At 57.7% G+C, this 18,618-nt stretch overlaps 1 protein-coding gene across 8 annotated transcripts in view; it reads right to left on the bottom strand.

Annotated features, from left to right (window-relative positions):
• The window catches only part of HSPG2 (heparan sulfate proteoglycan 2), a 124,009-nt gene that overhangs the window by 50,840 nt on the left and 54,551 nt on the right, over window positions 1-18,618 (bottom strand). For 5 of the 8 annotated variants that reach the window (XM_037730725.1, XM_037730745.1, XM_037730730.1 and 2 more), the window contains exons 10-37: window positions 17,130-17,261; window positions 16,822-16,966; window positions 16,576-16,727; window positions 16,337-16,483; window positions 12,631-12,794; window positions 11,969-12,148; window positions 11,677-11,873; window positions 11,421-11,568; window positions 10,320-10,447; window positions 9,904-9,990; window positions 9,757-9,815; window positions 9,510-9,577; window positions 8,006-8,146; window positions 7,717-7,893; window positions 7,351-7,530; window positions 7,118-7,236; window positions 6,443-6,554; window positions 6,168-6,281; window positions 5,958-6,085; window positions 5,486-5,572; window positions 4,981-5,030; window positions 4,602-4,696; window positions 4,273-4,413; window positions 3,835-4,026; window positions 2,403-2,438; window positions 1,785-1,886; window positions 1,057-1,236; window positions 478-561 (exon numbers count right to left, since the gene is read on the bottom strand). In XM_037730725.1, the coding sequence (XP_037586653.1) occupies window positions 478-561; window positions 1,057-1,236; window positions 1,785-1,886; window positions 2,403-2,438; window positions 3,835-4,026; window positions 4,273-4,413; window positions 4,602-4,696; window positions 4,981-5,030; window positions 5,486-5,572; window positions 5,958-6,085; window positions 6,168-6,281; window positions 6,443-6,554; window positions 7,118-7,236; window positions 7,351-7,530; window positions 7,717-7,893; window positions 8,006-8,146; window positions 9,510-9,577; window positions 9,757-9,815; window positions 9,904-9,990; window positions 10,320-10,447; window positions 11,421-11,568; window positions 11,677-11,873; window positions 11,969-12,148; window positions 12,631-12,794; window positions 16,337-16,483; window positions 16,576-16,727; window positions 16,822-16,966; window positions 17,130-17,261 (3,545 nt within the window). The remainder of the gene's footprint in view (window positions 1-477; window positions 562-1,056; window positions 1,237-1,784; window positions 1,887-2,402; window positions 2,439-3,834; window positions 4,027-4,272; window positions 4,414-4,601; window positions 4,697-4,980; window positions 5,031-5,485; window positions 5,573-5,957; window positions 6,086-6,167; window positions 6,282-6,442; window positions 6,555-7,117; window positions 7,237-7,350; window positions 7,531-7,716; window positions 7,894-8,005; window positions 8,147-9,509; window positions 9,578-9,756; window positions 9,816-9,903; window positions 9,991-10,319; window positions 10,448-11,420; window positions 11,569-11,676; window positions 11,874-11,968; window positions 12,149-12,630; window positions 12,795-16,336; window positions 16,484-16,575; window positions 16,728-16,821; window positions 16,967-17,129; window positions 17,262-18,618) is intronic. The other 3 variants (XM_017506939.2, XM_017506931.2, XM_037730732.1) reach the window with 2 other exon arrangements.

The following is an 18,618-nucleotide window of genomic DNA, read 5'->3' on the forward strand; positions in this document are numbered from 1 at the left end:
AAAAAAAAAAAAAAAAAAAAATTGTTGGAGCAAAATGAAGGCAGTATCAATACTCATCTGAGGCCAATGCCAGCGCTCATGGTGATGATAACAGTGATACCGGGGTTGCCAGGAATGATCATCGGATGGACGGGGAGCTCTGGGAGGCCAGGGCTCGCTCTGCCTGCTCTGTCTGTATGCGATGCAGCATACAGCAAGTACTTAATTAGTGCTTCTTAAATGACTGAATGCAGTCCAAAAACTAGGCCAATGTCTAGACACAAGGTCAAGGGAGCCCAGAAAAAGGCCCTGCTGAAGGATGTGGGCAGAGCTGAGTTCAGTCTCAGCTGTGCTTTGACCTGAACGTGGGACCCCAGGCAAGTCCCTACCGACCGTGGGCCTCGGTCTCCCCATTGTGTCATAAAGGGCCTTGACAAAGGGCCCTCTGATATTGTAGGATTCTCTGACACACCTAGAATCCCCCCAAATCCTTGTTACCTTGTCCCCCAGGAAGACCTGCGGCAGCTGCCAGTAATAGAGGCTTCCAGGGAGCAGAGAGAAGCCTTCGTAGGAGAGAGAGAACTAGGACGGAAGGACAGGTGGTGAGAGCCGTGGGAAGCAGGCGCGGGTGGGAGGGCAGAGACAGTCTTGGCAGGGGTGGACTGTCATAGGAGGGAGGCCCGGTGGCAGGGCAGAGAGGCAGACACCCACCCCCACCCGACAGTGCAGGTCCCGGCCCCGCTCTTTGGACAACTTTCTTCCCAATCCTGGCCCAGGCCCCCAGCTGCTCTCTCTGGGTGTGGCCTGGGTCCGCTTCTCCTCCCATCCGGTGGGTCTTTTGTGGACCCCAGCATTTACACAGCACATTAGTCAACAATTTCAATGGGGTGGGCCTTTTCATATGTATTTAAAGAGAGTAACCAGCATAACTGGGTTGGTATATGATTGATTGAAAGGAAAATTGGAAAGAAATAATAGTCCAAGTAGTTTACAGAAATTGTGAAGTTGGTTCAGAAATGAGTGAAATCTAGAAAATATGATGGGTGGGGATCCCTTGATGGGCACCTTGGCACATACCTGAGAGCCTAGTGGGAAAGACAGAGAAGAGGAGGAGGAGGAGGAAGCAGGTAGTGCTCGCAGAGCAGCTGCAGGCTGAGGATGAGGGGAGAGCCCCCGGGGAGGGGGTTGGGGATGGGCAGCAAAGCTGGACAGGAGCTGCCAGATCTCAGCATCCATTCGTCTCTGAGCCTCGTCCACCTGGGGGACCAGGAGCCGAAGGGCAGTGGAAGGGAGCAGAGAGGGACAGAAAGGACGCCCATGAGGTTTCACCTCCCCCCGGGCCCAGCTAGTCACCCGCTCTGCACTGTCAGCTCACAAGCGCTGACACCTGGCGCTTCGGCCCTTGTACCCATTGCCCTCTTGTTCCTCCTGAGCCAGGCGGGGATATCCTGGGATGGGCTTAGCTGCCTGTGGGCTAAGACTGATGGGACAAGCCCTACAGAGGCTACCCAGCAAGGGAGGGGCAGAAGTGCTGGAGGCAGCCCAGAGCATCTGTGGTAGGGCTGCTGCTCCTCGCCCTGACTCTCTGTGTGTGCCCTGGTACCAACCCAAGCCATTCATGGCTCTGGCATGTTTCCTAAGGATGATACCGGAACGGACCAGGCATCAGGTTGGGGCCTGGCCTGGCACAGGGGAAATGGGCCAGGAGGGCCGGGGCCTTCGTTCAGGTGCCTGCCTGCACTCAGCTCTCTGGCCTCTTCCCTGGGGCCCCAGGTATGACCCGTCCCAGCCAGGCCCTCAGTTACCTGTGATGCCCGCTGTGCCCAGTCCCTGCCCTCTGGGGGCCCCAGGATCCTCCCAGCTGTCATGGCTGCCCGCAACTGCTCCTCTGAGAGGGACGTGCGGTTCTGATGGGATGGAAGGAGCAGGCCAGCTCAGACCTCCCAGGGTCCCAGAGCCGGAGCTACGGGCAGGTCCTCTACCCATGGACGTGGTAGTCAGAAAGGCCCACACTAATTGGGAAGAAAGATGCATGCTCCCCTCTCCAGGCTGGCACCCAGGGGTTAACCCCAGGCCGCCCACGTGCAGGCAGGGGTTAATGGTGGTTGCTTGGGAGGCAGGGCCAGGGGAACCTGGTGGGCTAGATACAGTCGTGTGGATCAGCATGAGGTTAGTCTCCCTGCTACCTCGGTTGCCATTCTGACTTCAGACAGTTAGCACTAGGACCAGACCACACAGCAGGTGAGGCAAGGTGGGGCACACACCCTCCTGGCTCCAACCCTGGGGCCATGGGACACTGCCTGGGTTCATGCAGACTCCTGATGCATTGGGCACTGCACATCTCCCCACCCAGGGCTGGGAGCACCCGAGGAGGCGCCACACCGCATCACGCCAGCTTCACACCACACACATCCTGTGCCTACCTGGTGAGCCCGGCGCATCCGAGCAAAGTATGCCTCCCGCTATGGGGTGCAGGGAAGTGCCAGGACAGGAGACAGAGAAAGGTCTGAGAATTGCAGGACAGGGCAGCAGGAAGGCCAGGAGGTAGTGAGCCCCAGAGGGGCGAGGGGAGAAGGGACTGAAGGCAGCCAGCCCCCAGAGAAGCCTGGAGTACCTGGCTCTGTCCAAGAAACGAGGATGGGGCAACCCCAGAGCACCCCTCCTAGGTGTCCCTGGTCCCCTTGCCTCCTGCCTGGGGGCATATCAGCTGGAACACTGGCCTCAACCAGCAGTGGACTCCTGTGCCAAGACCCACTTTCCCTGGGTACCACCGATGCCTGTGCTGCTCAAGGAACACATTTGGGCAGGCTGTCCCAGAGCCCGTCCCAGAGCCCACCCTCAACACCGTCGCCATCACCATCATCACCTCCCACCAGACCATGTTCTGGAGTAGCAAAGACAGATTCACCTCTGACTGGCAGAGTATATATATATATTTTCGGAGACAGTGTCTTACTCTGTCACCCAAGCTGGAATGCAGTGGTGCAATTGTGGCTCACTGTAGCCTCCCCCTCCCAGGCACCAGTGATCCTCCCACCTCAACCTCCCTAAGTAGCTGGGACTACAGGCATGCACCAACACGGCCAGCTAATTTTTTGTATTTTTTGTAGAGATGGAGTTTCATCACGTTGCCCAGGCTGGTCTTGAGCTTCTGAGCTCAAGTGATCCTCCCACCTTAGCCTTCCAAAGTGCTGGAATTACAGGCGTGAGCTCTGGCCTTCCGCAGAGCATTTTAGGGGCAGCCTCTGAATTGGGTTTGGATCCCCCGTATTCCCACCTCCCAGCTCGGGGCTCTGGGTAAATTATAGAGCCCCTCTTCCCTTAGTTTCCTTATTCGTGAAAAGGGGCAGCAGCAGGACCTGGCTCATGCAGTTGTGACTTGAGACTTACAAAGGATGCTGCCTAGCACATGGTGAGAGCTCAACAGGCATGACCCAGGCTGAGAGTTACTGTGGCCGACACAAGCAGAGCCAGCAGCGTGGATGAGTGGAGTGGGAGGTGTGAATGACACTGAAACCGTGTCTCACTTGTCTTTATATTTCTTGGTCTCTCCCAGGACCTGTTTGTTGAATAACCGCATGAAAGCTAAAAGTCATGAATAGTTGAGCACTTATTATGTGCCAGGCATGATCTCCAGTCCTCCCAGCCACCATGAAGTTGAGGTTTATCAAATGGTATCTGGCTGGCAAGCAGCAGAGCTGGGGTTTAGACTGATGTCTATGGGACTGCAAAGGCCACATGCCTAACCACGATGTGGCCAGGCACGTGGCAGGTGTGTGTCTGCTGAGAGAGATGGCTTAGAGGGGAACTTGGGTCTGAGTCATGGCTGACCCTGGTGCCGGGCTGGGGGCCCACCTTGTCTCCCTGGTATGTCTCCGGCAGCTGCCAGTAAAAGGACTCGTGGCCGAGGTGGGCGAAGTTGCTGAAAGAGAGCTGGGCACCCTCGGGCACAGGTTCCACAGTGAATTCTCCTGTCAGGCGGCTGTTCCGCTGTGGGTTCACCAGGGCAAAGCCCTGGAAGTCCCCAGGGGCAAAGTGGGTAGAGATCTGGCAGGGGAAGGAGGAGGTGGTATCAGCCTGGGCACTGAGGCAGGCACCTTGGTGAGGGATGGGACATGGGAGGGTGTTAAGGTGGGGGTAGGAGGTCTGCTGAGATCAGGGCTGGGAGAGAAATAATCGGGGCATATGAGGGTACTGGGGCAGGGGTGAGGGTCACCGGGCTCAGTGATGAGATGGACAACAGCAGGCAGCAGGCAGCGGCCCCCCCCGGGGCTGGGCAGCACAGGCTCTCACCAGGTGGCGCGTGTAGGCGGAGCTGGCACACTGCTGGGTGATGCCCATACAGAAGCAGGGCAGGCAGCCGTCAGGGTTGCTGGCGCTCAGGTGGAAGTGGTGGGGCCGGCAGTGGCTGCAGGTGAGGCCTTCCACCTGGGCCTGGGTGGATGGATGGAAGGAGGCAGGCAGGGGACTCGGTGGGTATCCTGTACCCCCAGCAGCCCCGGGCAGCCCCTGCCCTGCCCCCCATGCCCAGGTCTCAGCTTCCATCAGATGGTGCCTGATTTCCCCACAGGCCCCAGGCAGCAGGGCAGCACAGGCCCTCAGGGGCAGGGATTCGGACTGACCTTACACTGGCACTGACCAGCAGCATCACACTGGCTGCTGACGCTGCCTTGGGGGTCACAGTGGCAGCCTATGGGCCCTGGCACCAGGCCATCTCCTGAAGTGGAAGAAAGTCATGGCTGGAGCCCCAAGCCCTCCACCCAGCACCCCTCTTCCCTCCACTCTGCTTGGCACCGAGCGGGAGCTCTGACTTCTGACATGGGCACATCACGCTCTCACAACAGCCCTCGGAGGCAGTGGGGCCTGTTCCTATCCCCATTTTACAGATGAAGAAACTCAGGCTCAGAGAGGCAAAGCCAAAAGGGATTAAGGCCTTCTGTCCCAACTCTGTGCTAGGACACTGAGTAACCCGACCCCAACGACCTCCCCAGTCCTACTCACTCCGGCATGGCTGGCCCTGGCTGGGGTTGCCATGGTAGCCAGGAGCACACCTGCAGAGAGAGAAAGCCTCTGATGAATTTTGGGTGAAGAGAAGCAGAACCCCGGGGCTGGGCTGGGGACCCCATATTAAATTCAATGGCCTCGTGCCCTGGAAGAAACCAACAGCCTGACTCGCCCATGTGACGGGCTGAGAAGAGCAAGGACCCGCCCTGGACCGCACAGCAGTGAATCTGGGCAGTCAGGAGCCCAGGAGCTTTGGAAAGAAGCAGGGGTTTTGTGGGAAGACTCTGGCCTGGCTGGGGCAGGGGCCAGGGGGCTGGAGGTGAACCGCAGGCCAGGATGCATGTCTGAGGGTCCTGAATTCTGGGCTAGAGGTTGAGGCTCCCAAGGAGGGGAGCTGACCATCTTCTGGGGGTTAAGACTGGGAGGAATCAGGCATCCCTGATTCCTCCGGGTCAGGAGGGCTGGGCCCTGCTGTGCGTGTCCCCCCTGCCCCCCGCCTCACCTCTCGCAGTGACGCCCACTGTGGCTTGGGGAGCACGCGTCACAGGTCGGGTGGCCGTCTGTGTCCAGAAAGCACGTGTGGGCAGCCCTGAGTGTGGGGGGCAGATTTCTAGTCAGGTACGCAGTGGCTCCTTCTTCTCCTTGATCCTCCTTCAGGACCAGGGGAGGGGAGGGGAAGAATGGGCAGGTGAACTAACGTGTCCTGAGTGCCACTGCGTGCCTGGCACTGTGCTAAGAGTTCCATGAGCATCAGCTCATTCAACTCTCACACAGGGGCTGAGGAGCGTGGACTCCCTATTTCACAGAGGAGGCAGCATAGCCCTGAAAGTGAAGTGTATCTCACACCAAGCGACACACTGAGGCGGTGGCGAGGCCAGGATTAAACACTGCCTCTCAGAAGGGCCGGAGGAAGGGCACGTGGGGGGTAGTGGACGTTTCAGGGCAGGGCAGGTGCAGGCAGGGGCCGGACGCACTGGCCGGCAGCAGGGTCTCCGTAGCAGGGGCACAGCTGGCAGTCCTGTGATGTCCCCTGCTGGGCATCCCCGTAGTATCCTGGCTGGCACTGCTCACACCGAGGGCCCTCCGTGTGATGCTGGCAGCCCTGGTGGAGCAGAACGTGAGTGGGGGTTGGGCCCCCAGAGGCCACAGATCACTGGGGTGGGAGGAAGGAGGGTGGGACTCACCTGGCAGGCACCTGTCTCAGGCTCACAGGCCTCTGAGTGGCCATGGCAGCTGCAGCGTTCGCAGGTACCCAAGTAGAGGCCGCTGGGCATGCGTGTGTAGCCTGTGTCACAGTCCTGGGGGCAGAAAGATGGCAGTAGGGGGGCCTTCCTGGACACGGCCCACTCGGGTAGGGCACTGAATGGCCAGGGCTGGGGAGGTGGGGAGGGCTTATGGAGGAGGGGCAGGGAGCACCATGGATGGAGCTGGCTAGGCCGGGGTGGGGCCCAGGACTTACCTGGCAAGACGGGCCGCGGTACCCGGGCGGGCAGGAGCAGTGCTCTACCTCCAGCGCGGGGTCCTGGCCGGTTTCCTCAGGCACAGCCACGTCCATGCTGATGCCAGAGACCCTGGGCATGACAAGATCCAGTGTGAACAGGAGCATTGTGCCAGGCACGCCTGGAGCCTCCACTGGGGGCCTGGTTAGTCCTTCCACAGCCCTGTCCAGGTCTCCAGAGGCTGCGAGGGCAGACAGCGCTACCTGCAACTGACTCTAAACTACCACCCATCCTCGCCTGGAGAGGTTACACCACCCTGTTCCCCTGGGGTAGTCAACGACAGGATGATACCGGCTACAAGAGCCCCTGTGCCTGAAAGACAGACCACTCTACGGCGAGTGACTCCAGAGCTCCCGTGGGCTGAGGCTGAGGCTAGACTTGACCTGTGACCACATCCCTTTGTGGCCCCTTCCCCTCCTGCGTCTCTCTCCTTGTCAATCTCGTGCACCCCAATCCCTGCCTCAGGCTTCCTTCAGCCTGTAAGGGAGGCATTGTTAGACTCTCCATTTTACAGATGGGGAAATTGAGACTCAAAAGGGTTGCATAGTCTGTATGTGGCTGTGCCACACTGCACCGCTTAGACAGAGCCCCCCGCCCCAAACCCACACTGATCCTCCTGCCCTGGCTCCAGACACCTGCTCTCAGCGGGCTGCTGGGCGTAGGATGCTCGGATCAGGAGGGTGTCGATGCCTGCCAGCGCCATCAGCAGGTGCTCCCGTGTGGCTGGCTGCCCATCGGGCCGCTGCCAGGCTTCCTGCCAAGAAAAGGGCAGTTGTGCTCAGTGCCTCACGTCCTGGAGTATTCATGCAGGAGAGACAGAAGCAAGGGCCAGCCCGCACCCCTACCCCCAGGGGGCAGTGCTGCTCACCTCCCGGAAGGGCACAGTGAAGGAGCTGGGCTGGCCGGGGCCGGGCTCCTGGGCCGGGTGGTGCTCTAGGACAATATTGTTACCTTGCAGCACCACCAATGGCTGCCCGTGCAGGGGTGTGGAGCCTGGCTGGGGCCGCTGGGTCACTGTGAAGCGCAGCTCTCCTCCGTAGGAGGTCACCTGGGACCGGGGGTAGACAGGAGCTTAGCAGGGTCCCCGAGTCGGGCCCTGTCACTGCTCCAGCCACCTTTTCCATGCCGTGTATCTCACTATTCTCCCAAGGCACCATGACCCTCCTGCCTCCAAGCCTTTGCCCATGCTGTTCTCGCTGCCTGGAGTTTCCTTTCCCTTCCCACCCCTACCCACCTTGTCTCCAAGGAAGCTTGAAGGGAGGCTCCAGAAGTAGGGTCCAGATAGGAGTCTGTGGAAGGAGGAGAAGCCCAGTTCCCCGGGTGTGGGGGAGAAGATGCCATCATTGGTGGAGTGGGTGCTTTCAGCGTTGGTCACGGCGAAGTGGGCAGGCTTCTCGGAGGCCCCGTGCACCTGGGAGGAGGAGAAAAGGCTGGGATGGGGGCCGGGGCCTGGGACTGGGACTGGCGCTTGGTGCATCCAGCCTGGGGCTGGGCGGTCCTGCCCGCCCACCTTGCAGAGGTACCTGGGCGCGGCTCCAGGAAGAGCTGGTGCACTGGCGACTGACACCCATGCAGAAGCACTTGAGGCAGCCATCGGGGTTTTGGGTGCTCAGGTGGAAAGAGCCGTTGGCACATTCATTGCACAAGCGCCCCACCACGTTGTTCTGCAGGTACAGAGTTGGAGCTGAAGGACAGCCCGTGGGAGGGGCCACCTGGAGCTTCAGGCCGAATCCACCCACAGTCTACAAAGGTACCCAAGACCCAGAGGAGCCACTGAAAGGGCACATGTGGCCGGGCACAGTGGCACACGCCTGTAATCCCAGCTACTTGGGAGGCTGAGGAAGGAGAATCGCTTGAACCCAGGAGGTGGAGGTTGCAGTGAGCCGAGATCATATCACTGCACTCCAGCCCGCCGTGATAGGAGGGAGACTCCATCTCAAAACAAACAAACAAACAAAGGAAGAGCACATGTATGAGGTGTCATCATCTGAACAATAATTCCCACTTAAGAGCTTAGGCAAGCATTTTTCCCTTTTCTCTTTGGCTACCAGGGGCCTCACCAATAAATTTAGATTTAAAATACAGCAACTTAATTAAAATAATTGCTGCCACTATTTATGGAGCATTTCATGCACTGTTCTGGTTTCCATTCAACATCACCTCATTTAAGCCCCCTAAGGACCTTGAGAGGTAGGTGATATCTCCATCCTTCACATGAGGAAACAGAGGTTCAGGGATGTGAAATGACTTGCACAAAGTTACTCAGCTTGCTCATCCACTCTGGGATTTAAGATCAGGAGTGCCTGACTTCAGAATCAATCCATTATTTTTCACATACTCACATTCTTTTTTTTTTTTTTTGAGACGGAGTTTTGTTCTTGTTGCTCACACTGGAGTGCAGTGGTGCAGTCTCAGCTCACTGCAACCTCTGCTTCCCAGACTCAAGCGATTCTCCTGCCTCAGCCTCCCAGGTAGCTGTGATTACAGGCACCTGCCACCACACCTGGCTAATTTTTGTATTTTTAGTAAAGACGGCGTTTCACTATGTTGGCCAGGCTGATCTTGAACTCCTGACCTCAAGTGATCTGCCCGCCTTGGCCTCCACAGTGTTGGGATTACAGGCATGAGAAACTCACCCGGCCGATGCTCCCATCCTAACGCAAGGGACCTCCCTTTTCTGAGCCTCCATTTTTTCACATCACAAATCGGGGACACTAATATCTACATCATTGTATCAATGTGACAGTGGACAAAGCATGGCAAATACAAAGGTACAATGCAGATACAAAGGCTGCACAAAGCATGACTGGGACTTGAACTAGGTGGCCCCACTCCCTAACCAGAACAACTTGCCAATGCCAGGCCACCTCTCCTGGTGCAAAAGACCAGTCAGCCAGGCCCACCAGCTCTGACTAGGTTACCGCCCACTGGCCAAGGGGCTATGGAGAGGACAGAGCTTCCTTACTCCTTCTCCCAGCTGTGGTGCTGGGCCCAAGACCCCTGGGTGGGTGGCAATGGCATGTGTACCTTACAGCGGCAGGCCTCCCCAGAGGTCCCCATGCTGCCACGCTCATCACAGCGCACAATCGCCTGGTCTGGAACACAAGGCAGGTGTTGGCAGGGCAGGTGGGAATGGGATAGACATGGTCTAGGCAGAGAGAGGAAGAGTGGCCCCCCAAGGATCACGAGCTGGGGCGGGGAGGGAGGGTGCCTGGTGTGCAGCCCAGGTGGGGTTGGGGTGTGGGTGTCATGGGATGGTGGCGGCCATACTCACTGATGGGCCTGCACTTCCCATCAGGCTGGATGGGGTTCCCCTCGTATCCGGGGGCACAGCTAGGGGAGAGAGGGCACTGCCATCAGTGGCACTTCCATGACCCTGCCCAGGAAACCCCTTCCTGCAGCCCCCGAGGCTCTCCCTCACCTCTCGCAGCGGCGGCCAGTGTAGCCTGGGGCACAGGCATCACATGTGGCTTGGCCATCCGTGTCCAGGAAGCAAGTGTCTGAGAATCTGTGGGTATCATGTGGACAGGGCACGGGGCAGGGCTGGGGTCAGGCTTTCTACTCCCACCCGGGGAAACAACTGCCGTCCACACAGACACAGTGTGCCATGAGGCATGACGCCATCTCCCTGCCCGGCAGCCTCGCAGCAACTGTGGGAAGGCAGGTGGCCCATTATGCGGAAAAGGAAACTGAGGCCCAGAGAGGTCAAGGAGCATGGGATAACTTAGTGACCAGGCTGAGATCTGAATCCGAGCCTCCTGCCTCCGTGCCCAGAGTATTCTCCTGGCCTGTTGCACTGCCCCCGGCCAAACCCCCCCACCCTGAGCGGGGGCTGACCTGCGGGAAGCATCGATGTATGGGCAAGGGCAGGGCCGGCAGGCGGTGGCCGTGGCCTTCGTGGCATCCCCAAAGAAGCCAGCCTTGCACTTGTTGCATTGCGGTCCCTCCGTGTTGTGCTGGCAATTCTAGGAGGAGGAGGGCGTGGCTCAACTTCGAGAGCAGAACTGGGCCAGATGCTGAGGGGGGCCTGTGAGGCTGCCTGGCTCAGTCTCCCCAACATGCTGGAGGCACAGCTTTGCAGACAGGGGAGCATCAGTGGAACCACTTACAGATGACGGGGAGCTTGTCGCCTTACGTGGCAGCCTACCCCATAGATGGTTCCAAATGCCTGCTTTTTAATGACCTAAACCTGCCACCCTCTTCCAATCAGCACCCACTGGCCAGTTCTGCTGTCCAGAGTCCGTCTCTTCTACCTGACGCCTTTGCAGCGATTTGGATGACAGTGCTGCCCTCCTTGAGCCTTCCCTTCTGTCAGCTCCACAATCCCAGCTCTGACCACTATTCCTAAGAAATAAATACGACCCAAAGGGCCTCTCCCGCTTACGGCTGCCCTCTGAAGGACCATGCTTCTTCATCTGGTACTCTCCAGGATTAGTCTACGAAGGTGGAGGAGAGGAGGGCCATCACCGGACGCTGTATCTCTGGGGTTTTTTTGGGGGGTGGGGGGACAGAGTCTTGCTCTGTTGCCCAGGCTGGAGTGCGGTGGTGTGATCTCGGCTCACCGCAACCTCCACCTCCCGTGTTCAAATGACTCTCCTGCCTCAGCCTCCTGAGTAGCTGGGATTACAGGCAGGAGCCACCATGTCTGGCTAATTTTTGTATTTTTAGTACAGACGGGGTTTTACCATGTTGGCCAGGCTGGTCTCGAACTCCTGACCTCAAGTGATCCACCTGTCTTGGCCCCCCAAAGTGCTGAGATTATAGGTGTGAGCCACCTCGCCCAGCCTATATCTCTGTTATTGCATCCAGAGGCCATGATAGCTCATCTGCCAGCCATGAGTCACTGTGGAGGCTTGTGCTGAGCTCATGAGCACAGGCAGTCTCACACCTTGCCCCTGCTCCTATTTTAGTGTCCAAGAGCCAGCTGGCACTACTCACCAGGCAGTGGCCGTACACAGGGTCACAGGAGCTGGCATGGCCATTGCAATTGCAGCCAGAGCAGGTGCCCAGGTAGGGCCCACCAGGTACCCGAGTGAAGTGGGCATCACAGCTTTCACAGGACAAGCCAGAATAGCCAATGGGGCATCTGTGGGGACAGGACCGAGAGAATCGCTGCAAGCACTGTGAGGCTCTGCCGCTTCTCCTCTATCCTTGTCAGGGTCTCTGTGGTTCCCAGTCCAGCCGGCTCAGGCACCTGCACTCCTCCACACTGTGGGCACGGCCATGGCTGGTGGCGTAGGTGACGGTGGTATCCATGGAGATGTCGCTCAGCCCCACGCTGGCCATCTTGGTGTTGTACACGGTCTGGATGAGTACAGCCTCCAGGCTCTGCAGCACCTGCAGCAGCTCCGCGCGCTGCACCGGCCGGCCAGACTCATGGACCCAATGCTCCTGAGTATGGGTGAAGGTGGCAGGGGTCACACATCAGCGCCTACCCAGCTGAAATTGCCCTTGACTCCCAGCCTAAGAGCTTGGGTGCCACCCACCTCAGAGAACTGGACCTGGCGCTGGTTCAGAGCACCGGGTTGGGTGGGTGTGTGACCTCGGGAGAGGAGGCGGTATCCGGCGCCCACGAGGACCACGTCCGGCCGCTGCACTGGCTCCAGCATGCCCCGGGCCAGCTCGTAGCGCACGTTGTAATGCAGGGAACCACCATAGGAGTCCACCTGGCGACAGGGTGGATCAGGGCAGGTAGCTGTGGGCTCACTTGACACCCACCGTGCCTATGAGGTGCCTACAGTCTTCCAGCTCCTCCCTCACTCTGCCTACCTGAGACTCACTGCATGCCAGGCACTGAGCTGGGCACAGGGAAACCGAGACAGGTGAGACTCAGGCCCTGACTCTAGGGTATTTGGTTCGTGGCAGGGTGTAGAATCATGCTGTGCACAGAGTGCCCAGGGAGGCCAGTGTGGACGCACAGAACCCAGCGCAGGCATGGGGAGTGGTCAGGGAGGACTCCCAGGAGGAGGAGGGGAGGCCAATTCTTCTTCCCAAGCCAATAGTGCTGGGGAGAGGTCCTGCCTGAATGGATGAGCCGCTGCCATAGGAGGCTGCATCGGGGCATGGCAACACCGTTCCCCCCAAGTCTGTCTTGCTGTCCACCAGCTGCAGAGGGAGCGGAGCCCAAGTGGCAGCCCAGGCCTCTCACCTTGTTGCCCAGGAACTGCTCAGGCAGAGCCCAGAAGGAGTCGTGGACGAGGAAGCGGCGGGACAGGTCGACTAGCTGGAACTCGTGCAAGGCTGGGTCGATCTGCAGCTGCGTGGAGGAGAGGGGTGGCGTGCCGGGCTGCGCAGGCATCGTCACATTCACGCCTGCGGGGGGCAAGGAGGAGGCTGAGGGCTGTAGCCTGGGCCTGATACACCCATCTTGAGGGCCAGCAACCCAGAAAGACGGGAAAGTTCTAGGGAAATCTGATTTTCAGAAAACTTTGATCTCTCTTCCAAAGTTACGAAAATGCAGTTTTTGGCCGTGCATGGTAGCTCGCGCCTATAATGCCAGTACTTTCGGAGGCTGAGGGGGGCGGATCACTTGAGGCTGAGAGTTCAAGACCAGCCTGGCCAACATAGCGAAACCCTGTCTCTACTAAAAATACAAAAATTAGCTGGGCATGGCAGTGCACACCTGGAGTCCCAGTTACTCAGGAGGCTGAGACAGCAGAATCACTTGAACCCTGGAGGCAGAGGCTGCAGTGAGCTGAGATCACGCCACTGCACTCCAGCCTGGGTGACACAGTGAGACTCTGACTCAAAAAAAAAAAAAAAAGAAAAAGAAAATGCAACTTTTATTCCCCTCTTTCCCAAATATTGGAGGGGCATTTCCCAAAGCATGCTCTGGGAATGAACGTCAATGCCATGGAATGATAGCTGGGAACCATCTGGGAACCACAGGGTCAAAGAAAGGTCAAGGGGATTCTTTGCAGCAGGACTTCTCAGGGCCTTTCTTGCTAAGACACCCACAGACTTTCAGGGTTGGAACACTTCTGTGGGCAGGAGAGCTGAAGAACAGGAGCCCAAGTCCAGGTGTGTGGTAGGCCTGGGCAGGGACCTCAGTTTCCCTAGCTGTAAGATGGTGCTTACAGTGGCCTCCCTCCGAGAGTGACAAAGTGAGCAAATTGACATAAAATGGCTAGCTCTTATTGCTGCTGCTGTTATGACGGCTCATCCAGTCTAACCCTCTCCTGTGAACACACACGCACACACTCACCCCACACGGGAATTCCCTTGATGGCGCCCTCCCAGAGCTCTGGGACAGCTCCATGCTAGAAGACTTCGGTGGAGTGAAAATATCCTGTACCTACACTCTTCACTATGGTAGCTAGTAGGCTGGTGCAAAAGTAACTTGTGTTTTTGCTATTAAAAGTAACGGGTGTAGGCACATGTGGCCACCGAGCACTGGGGACATGTCTAGTGCTGCTCAGGAATGAATCACTGTATTTCAATTTAAAGAGCCATGCATGCATGGCCAGTGACTGCCACATTGGATGATGCAGCTGTCGTGGTTGGGAGCGTCTGACCTCCAAAGGCCATCCCTCCCAGCTCTGGACAATTTTGACTCTTAGCAAGTTCTTCCTTACACGGAGTCCACATCTGTCTGCCAATAGCTTCTTCCCTTCACCCTGAATTCATCCCCTGCAACGGGGGAGTCCAGCTCCTCATCTGCAGAATGACGGAGCACAGGCCTGAGGCTAGACTACTCCATCCTCTTTCCTCCCTGCCTTCCGGGGACGTCTTCAGGCCCCCTCCCTGCTGATCACCATGCACACACAGGCCACCTGGAATTCCCAGCACTCCCTCCCTGGACCATCCAGATTCCCGTCAGACAGCCCTGGGTTCATGTCTCCCTCGAAACGGCTGTATGAACCCGGGGAAGCCCCACAACCTCTCAGAGCCTTGGGGCTCTCATCTTAAAACTGAAATCAGCTCTGACCTTGCAAGGGTTATTGGCAGTTCAGGGACTGTCATGTCAAGCCACAGGGCCAACTGCCTGCTCACCAAATTGTGGCTATGGCCATTAGCATTTTAAATATAATGGGGGACAACTTTGGGAGGTAACTAAGTTTTGTTTTGTTTTTAGAGATGCGGTCTCATTCTGTTGTCCAGGATGGAGCGCAATGGTGTGATCACAGCTCACTGCAGCCTCAACCTCCCAGACTCAAGAGATCCTTCTGCCTGAGCCCCTCAAGCAGCTGGAACTACAGGCACACACCACCATGCCTGGCTAACTTTTTTATTTTTAATTTTTTGTAGAGATGGGGTCTCACTATGTTACCCAGGCTGGTCTTGAACTCATGGCTACAGCAATCCTCCTTCCCCTGTCTCCCAAAGTACTGGGATTACAGGCATAAGCCACCATGCCTGGCTAGGTAACTAAATTTTTTTTTTTTTTTTTTTTTTTTTTGAGACGGAGTTTCCCTCCTGTTGCCCAAGCTGGAGTGCAATGGCGTGATTTCAGCTCACCGCAACCTCCACCTCCTGGGTTCAGGCAATTCTCCTGCCTCAGCCTCCTGGGTAGCTGGGATTACAGGCATACGCCACCATGCCCAGCTAATTTTTTGTATTTTAGTAGAGACGGGGTTTCACCGTGTTGACCAGGATGGTCTCGATCTCTTGACCTCGTGATCCACCCGCCTCGGCCTCCCAAAGTGCTGGGATTACAGGCTTGAGCCACCGCGCCCGGCCAATTTTTTTTTTTTTTTTTTTGAGACGGAGTTTCGCTCCTGTTGCCCAAGCTGGAGTGCAATGGTGTGATCTCGGCTCACCACAACATCTGCCTCCCAGGTTCAAGCATCTTCTGCCTCAGCCTCCCAAGTGGCCAGGATTACAAGCATGCACCACCATACCTGGCTAATTTTGTACTTTTAGTAATTTTGTACCAACTCCATGTTGGTCAGGCTGGTCTCGAACTCCTGACCTCAGGTGATCTGCCCGCCTCAGCCTCCCAAAGTGCTGGGATTACAGGCATGAGTCACTGCGCCTGGCCACTAAGTTTTATACAAGTAATTTTTAGGTTCCTCAACCAATGAAAGGGCATAATGTGTGGTGAATGCTTTGGAGCTAACTCTCTGCATGCGTTTAATCCTCTGAAACTCAGCAGGGTGAGGGCTGCTTCGGGCCAGGTGGGAAAGACATAGCTGATACCTGAGCCCAAGTCTAGGAGGTGTCTGGGTTCATGCTCTCAGCCATCCTGTCATTCTGCCTCTCAGAGCCGGAAAGAACTAAGTCCAGCCACCTGCCTCTATCTTTGGGAAAACAGGCCCAGAGAAACCAAGAGACTTGCCCGAAGACACAGCAGCAGTACGTGGTGGGGCTGGAGGCCAGCCTCAGGCTAAGCAGACACCAAAGCCTGGGCTCTTATGCTCCGGGCACACTGGCACCTCTGTCTCTCAGAACAAGGACAGTGACCGTGACATTGGCAAGTACTTCCTGGGAGCTGACCACAGGCCGAGCACCATGCTGAGAGGCTTACAGCCATGAATCCAGGAAGTCCTTACAAAGCCCTCGGAGGTAGTTATTACTCCCCCCACCCAACTTTATAGATGAGGAAACACACAAGATAGCGGATAACTTGACCCAGGACACACAGGTAGTCAGTGTCCATGTCAGGATCCGACCCAGGGCTCCAGAGCCCATCGTCTCTGTCACCGGAAGCAGGTAGGCAGCAAGTGGGGATTGGGCTTTTCCTAAAAATGCTGGTTTTGCCCTGAAATGCTTTTTTGACAGGGCTCAGTGTTTCTTCAGTGACTGATACTCCTTCCCGAAACCTGGCCCCTTCTGTCCGCATCTATCCTCTGTGCCCACTGGAGCCTGGTACCCACCTCCCACCTCCCACAGTGCTCACCCGCCCGCCAACGCACCCTTGAAGTCATTGGGTTGGTCAAAGCGCAGCCTGATCTGGTCCCGGAAGCGGCGGCTGCTCTGGCACACGCTGGTGATACCAAAGCAGAAGCAGGGCAGGCAGGAGGCGCTGTGCTCCAGGTAGAAGTGGCCATCGGGGCAGGGGCCTGCTGGGCGGCATGGGAGGGGGCTGCAGCTGGCCATGGGGGGGCAGCCGGCTCCGCCCCCACACCCGGCGACACCTGCCCTCTGGCTGTACCTCGCTGTGGGACGAGCTCCAGGACCCCGTCAGGAATCCCAAACACCATGCCCCGGGCGTTCATGGCCTCACAGGTATAGGCACCCTGGTCTGACTCCTTCACGTCGCGGATGATCAGTGTGCCACGGCCACCCTCACTGGTCACTGTCACCCTGGTGGGCCCCAAGACAAGTGGTGGGATCTGGCCTAGGGCCCTAGACCAGCCACCCCACGTTCCCATCCCAACACCTGGGCCCAGAGCCGCACCTGGGATGAGAGGGGATGTGGCCCCAGTTGAGCCTCCAGTTGATGATGGGGGTGGGGACTCCAATGGCCACACAGGTGAAGGTCACTGTCTGGCCCCGGGAAGCCTGGATGGACTCCTGGGGAGGTGTCACCACCTGGGGGGGCACTGAGGAGACCAGGGCAGGGGTGAGGGATAGAGGGTAAAGGAAGGAGGAGTGGAGGGAGGGCTCCGAGGGGCTAGGCGGGAGAAGAGCGGAGGCTGAGGCTGTGGACAGAAGCCCCCAGAACCCAGCCCAGGGCCCACATCTCCACCCCAGCTCCCTACTCACTGCAGCCAAACTCGTCGCTACGGTCGGGACAGTCGCTGTCCTCGTCACAGTGGAAGCTGGCTGGGATGCACGTGTTGGTGGAGACACATCGGAACTGTGTGGGTCCGCACACTTCCTCAGGGCGCTTGACGGCTGGGGACAAAGCCAGGTGGTTCTGGCTCTCATCTTGCCCACATGACCTGCAGCGGCCCTCGCCACGCCCAGCCCCTGCTGTACAACACTGTCCAGCTCACAGCCAGCATGACTCGGCCGCCAGCCGGCATCGAGCCCACTTGTCACATTACCCGGTCCCACCCCTCACTCCACTTGATTCCCCATGCCAGTCATGGCTGGCATGTCACTGTCACAACCACAGCACCACCCTGCCACCCTCAGAGTCACAGAAGTCCCATCTTGCACACATGGAGAAGACCCACGTCAAAGGCACAGCCAGTGGGGCTGGCATCTCTGGGCACCAGCAATGCCCCACACACCCTTCTCTACCAGAAAGGCCTGGCAAGGCACCTGGCACAGCATGGTCCCTGCAGGGCTCAGCACTCTGTGCTCCCATTGACAGGCCCTCTAGGGACTGGCCAGAGGCTGGAAGTAGCCCGGGACAAGGTCTGGGCCCTGCTAGGCCTCTCTACTGGCTGGTGACCAACGTTCTTCATCAGGGAAATGGAGTTTGAGAGAGACACAGACAGGGACAGAGAGGTCATAGCCATGCGGGAGCGGAAGCTGCGCTTCCACAGAGCAGGTTCGAGAGGATACCAGGAGGCAGCCACAAACACAGCTCAGGGGCTTCTGTTCCCCATGCTCTCGGGATCCCACGAGGCCATTTGGCCTTCAGGTTGTCTTGCTCTGTGCTGTTGACAAGGACCTGTCCTTCCTTTGACTTCCCCAGCAGAGGCCCCTGAGAAGGGCCTTCCAACTAAAGCCCCCAGTTACTTTCTCTCTCCCAAGGGACTGCTGCTGTCAGGCAAGCTTAGAACCACAGAAAGGCATCCTCAAACTCCACCGGTCTATGGCACGATGCTGCCTGTTCCCAGCGCTTGCTGCATAGTGGGCAGGGGAAGGAAGCCAAGGAGAAGCTGGACAAGCTCACAGCAGGAACATGGACATTCGCTCAGACACACCACCCAGGACCACAGAGAAGCACCTGAAGATTATCCTCAATCTCGCACTAACAAGCATCAAGTTTCTCACGGGACAGGACATACAGAAAGCAACCTGATGTGGTCTCTGCCTCTGCAGCCTCCCCCTCCTATTTAACTGTCAGGATGCCCATAATGTCCACAGCATTAACTGGAAAGATGGATACCATGAGGGTCGGGGCAGGAGGCTGGAAGGATGGATGGGAGGGAAGAAGGATGGCAGATGGATGGATGGATGGATGGATGGATGGATGGATGAATGGATGGGTGGATGGATGGATGGGTGGGTAGGTGGGTGGGTGGATGGATGGTTGGGTAGATTGATGGATGGGTGGATGGATGGATGGATAGGTGGA

Source organism: Cebus imitator, unplaced genomic scaffold, assembly GCF_001604975.1.
Source record: "Cebus imitator isolate Cc_AM_T3 unplaced genomic scaffold, Cebus_imitator-1.0 Scaffold15, whole genome shotgun sequence".
Taxonomy (NCBI): Eukaryota; Metazoa; Chordata; class Mammalia; order Primates; family Cebidae; genus Cebus; species Cebus imitator.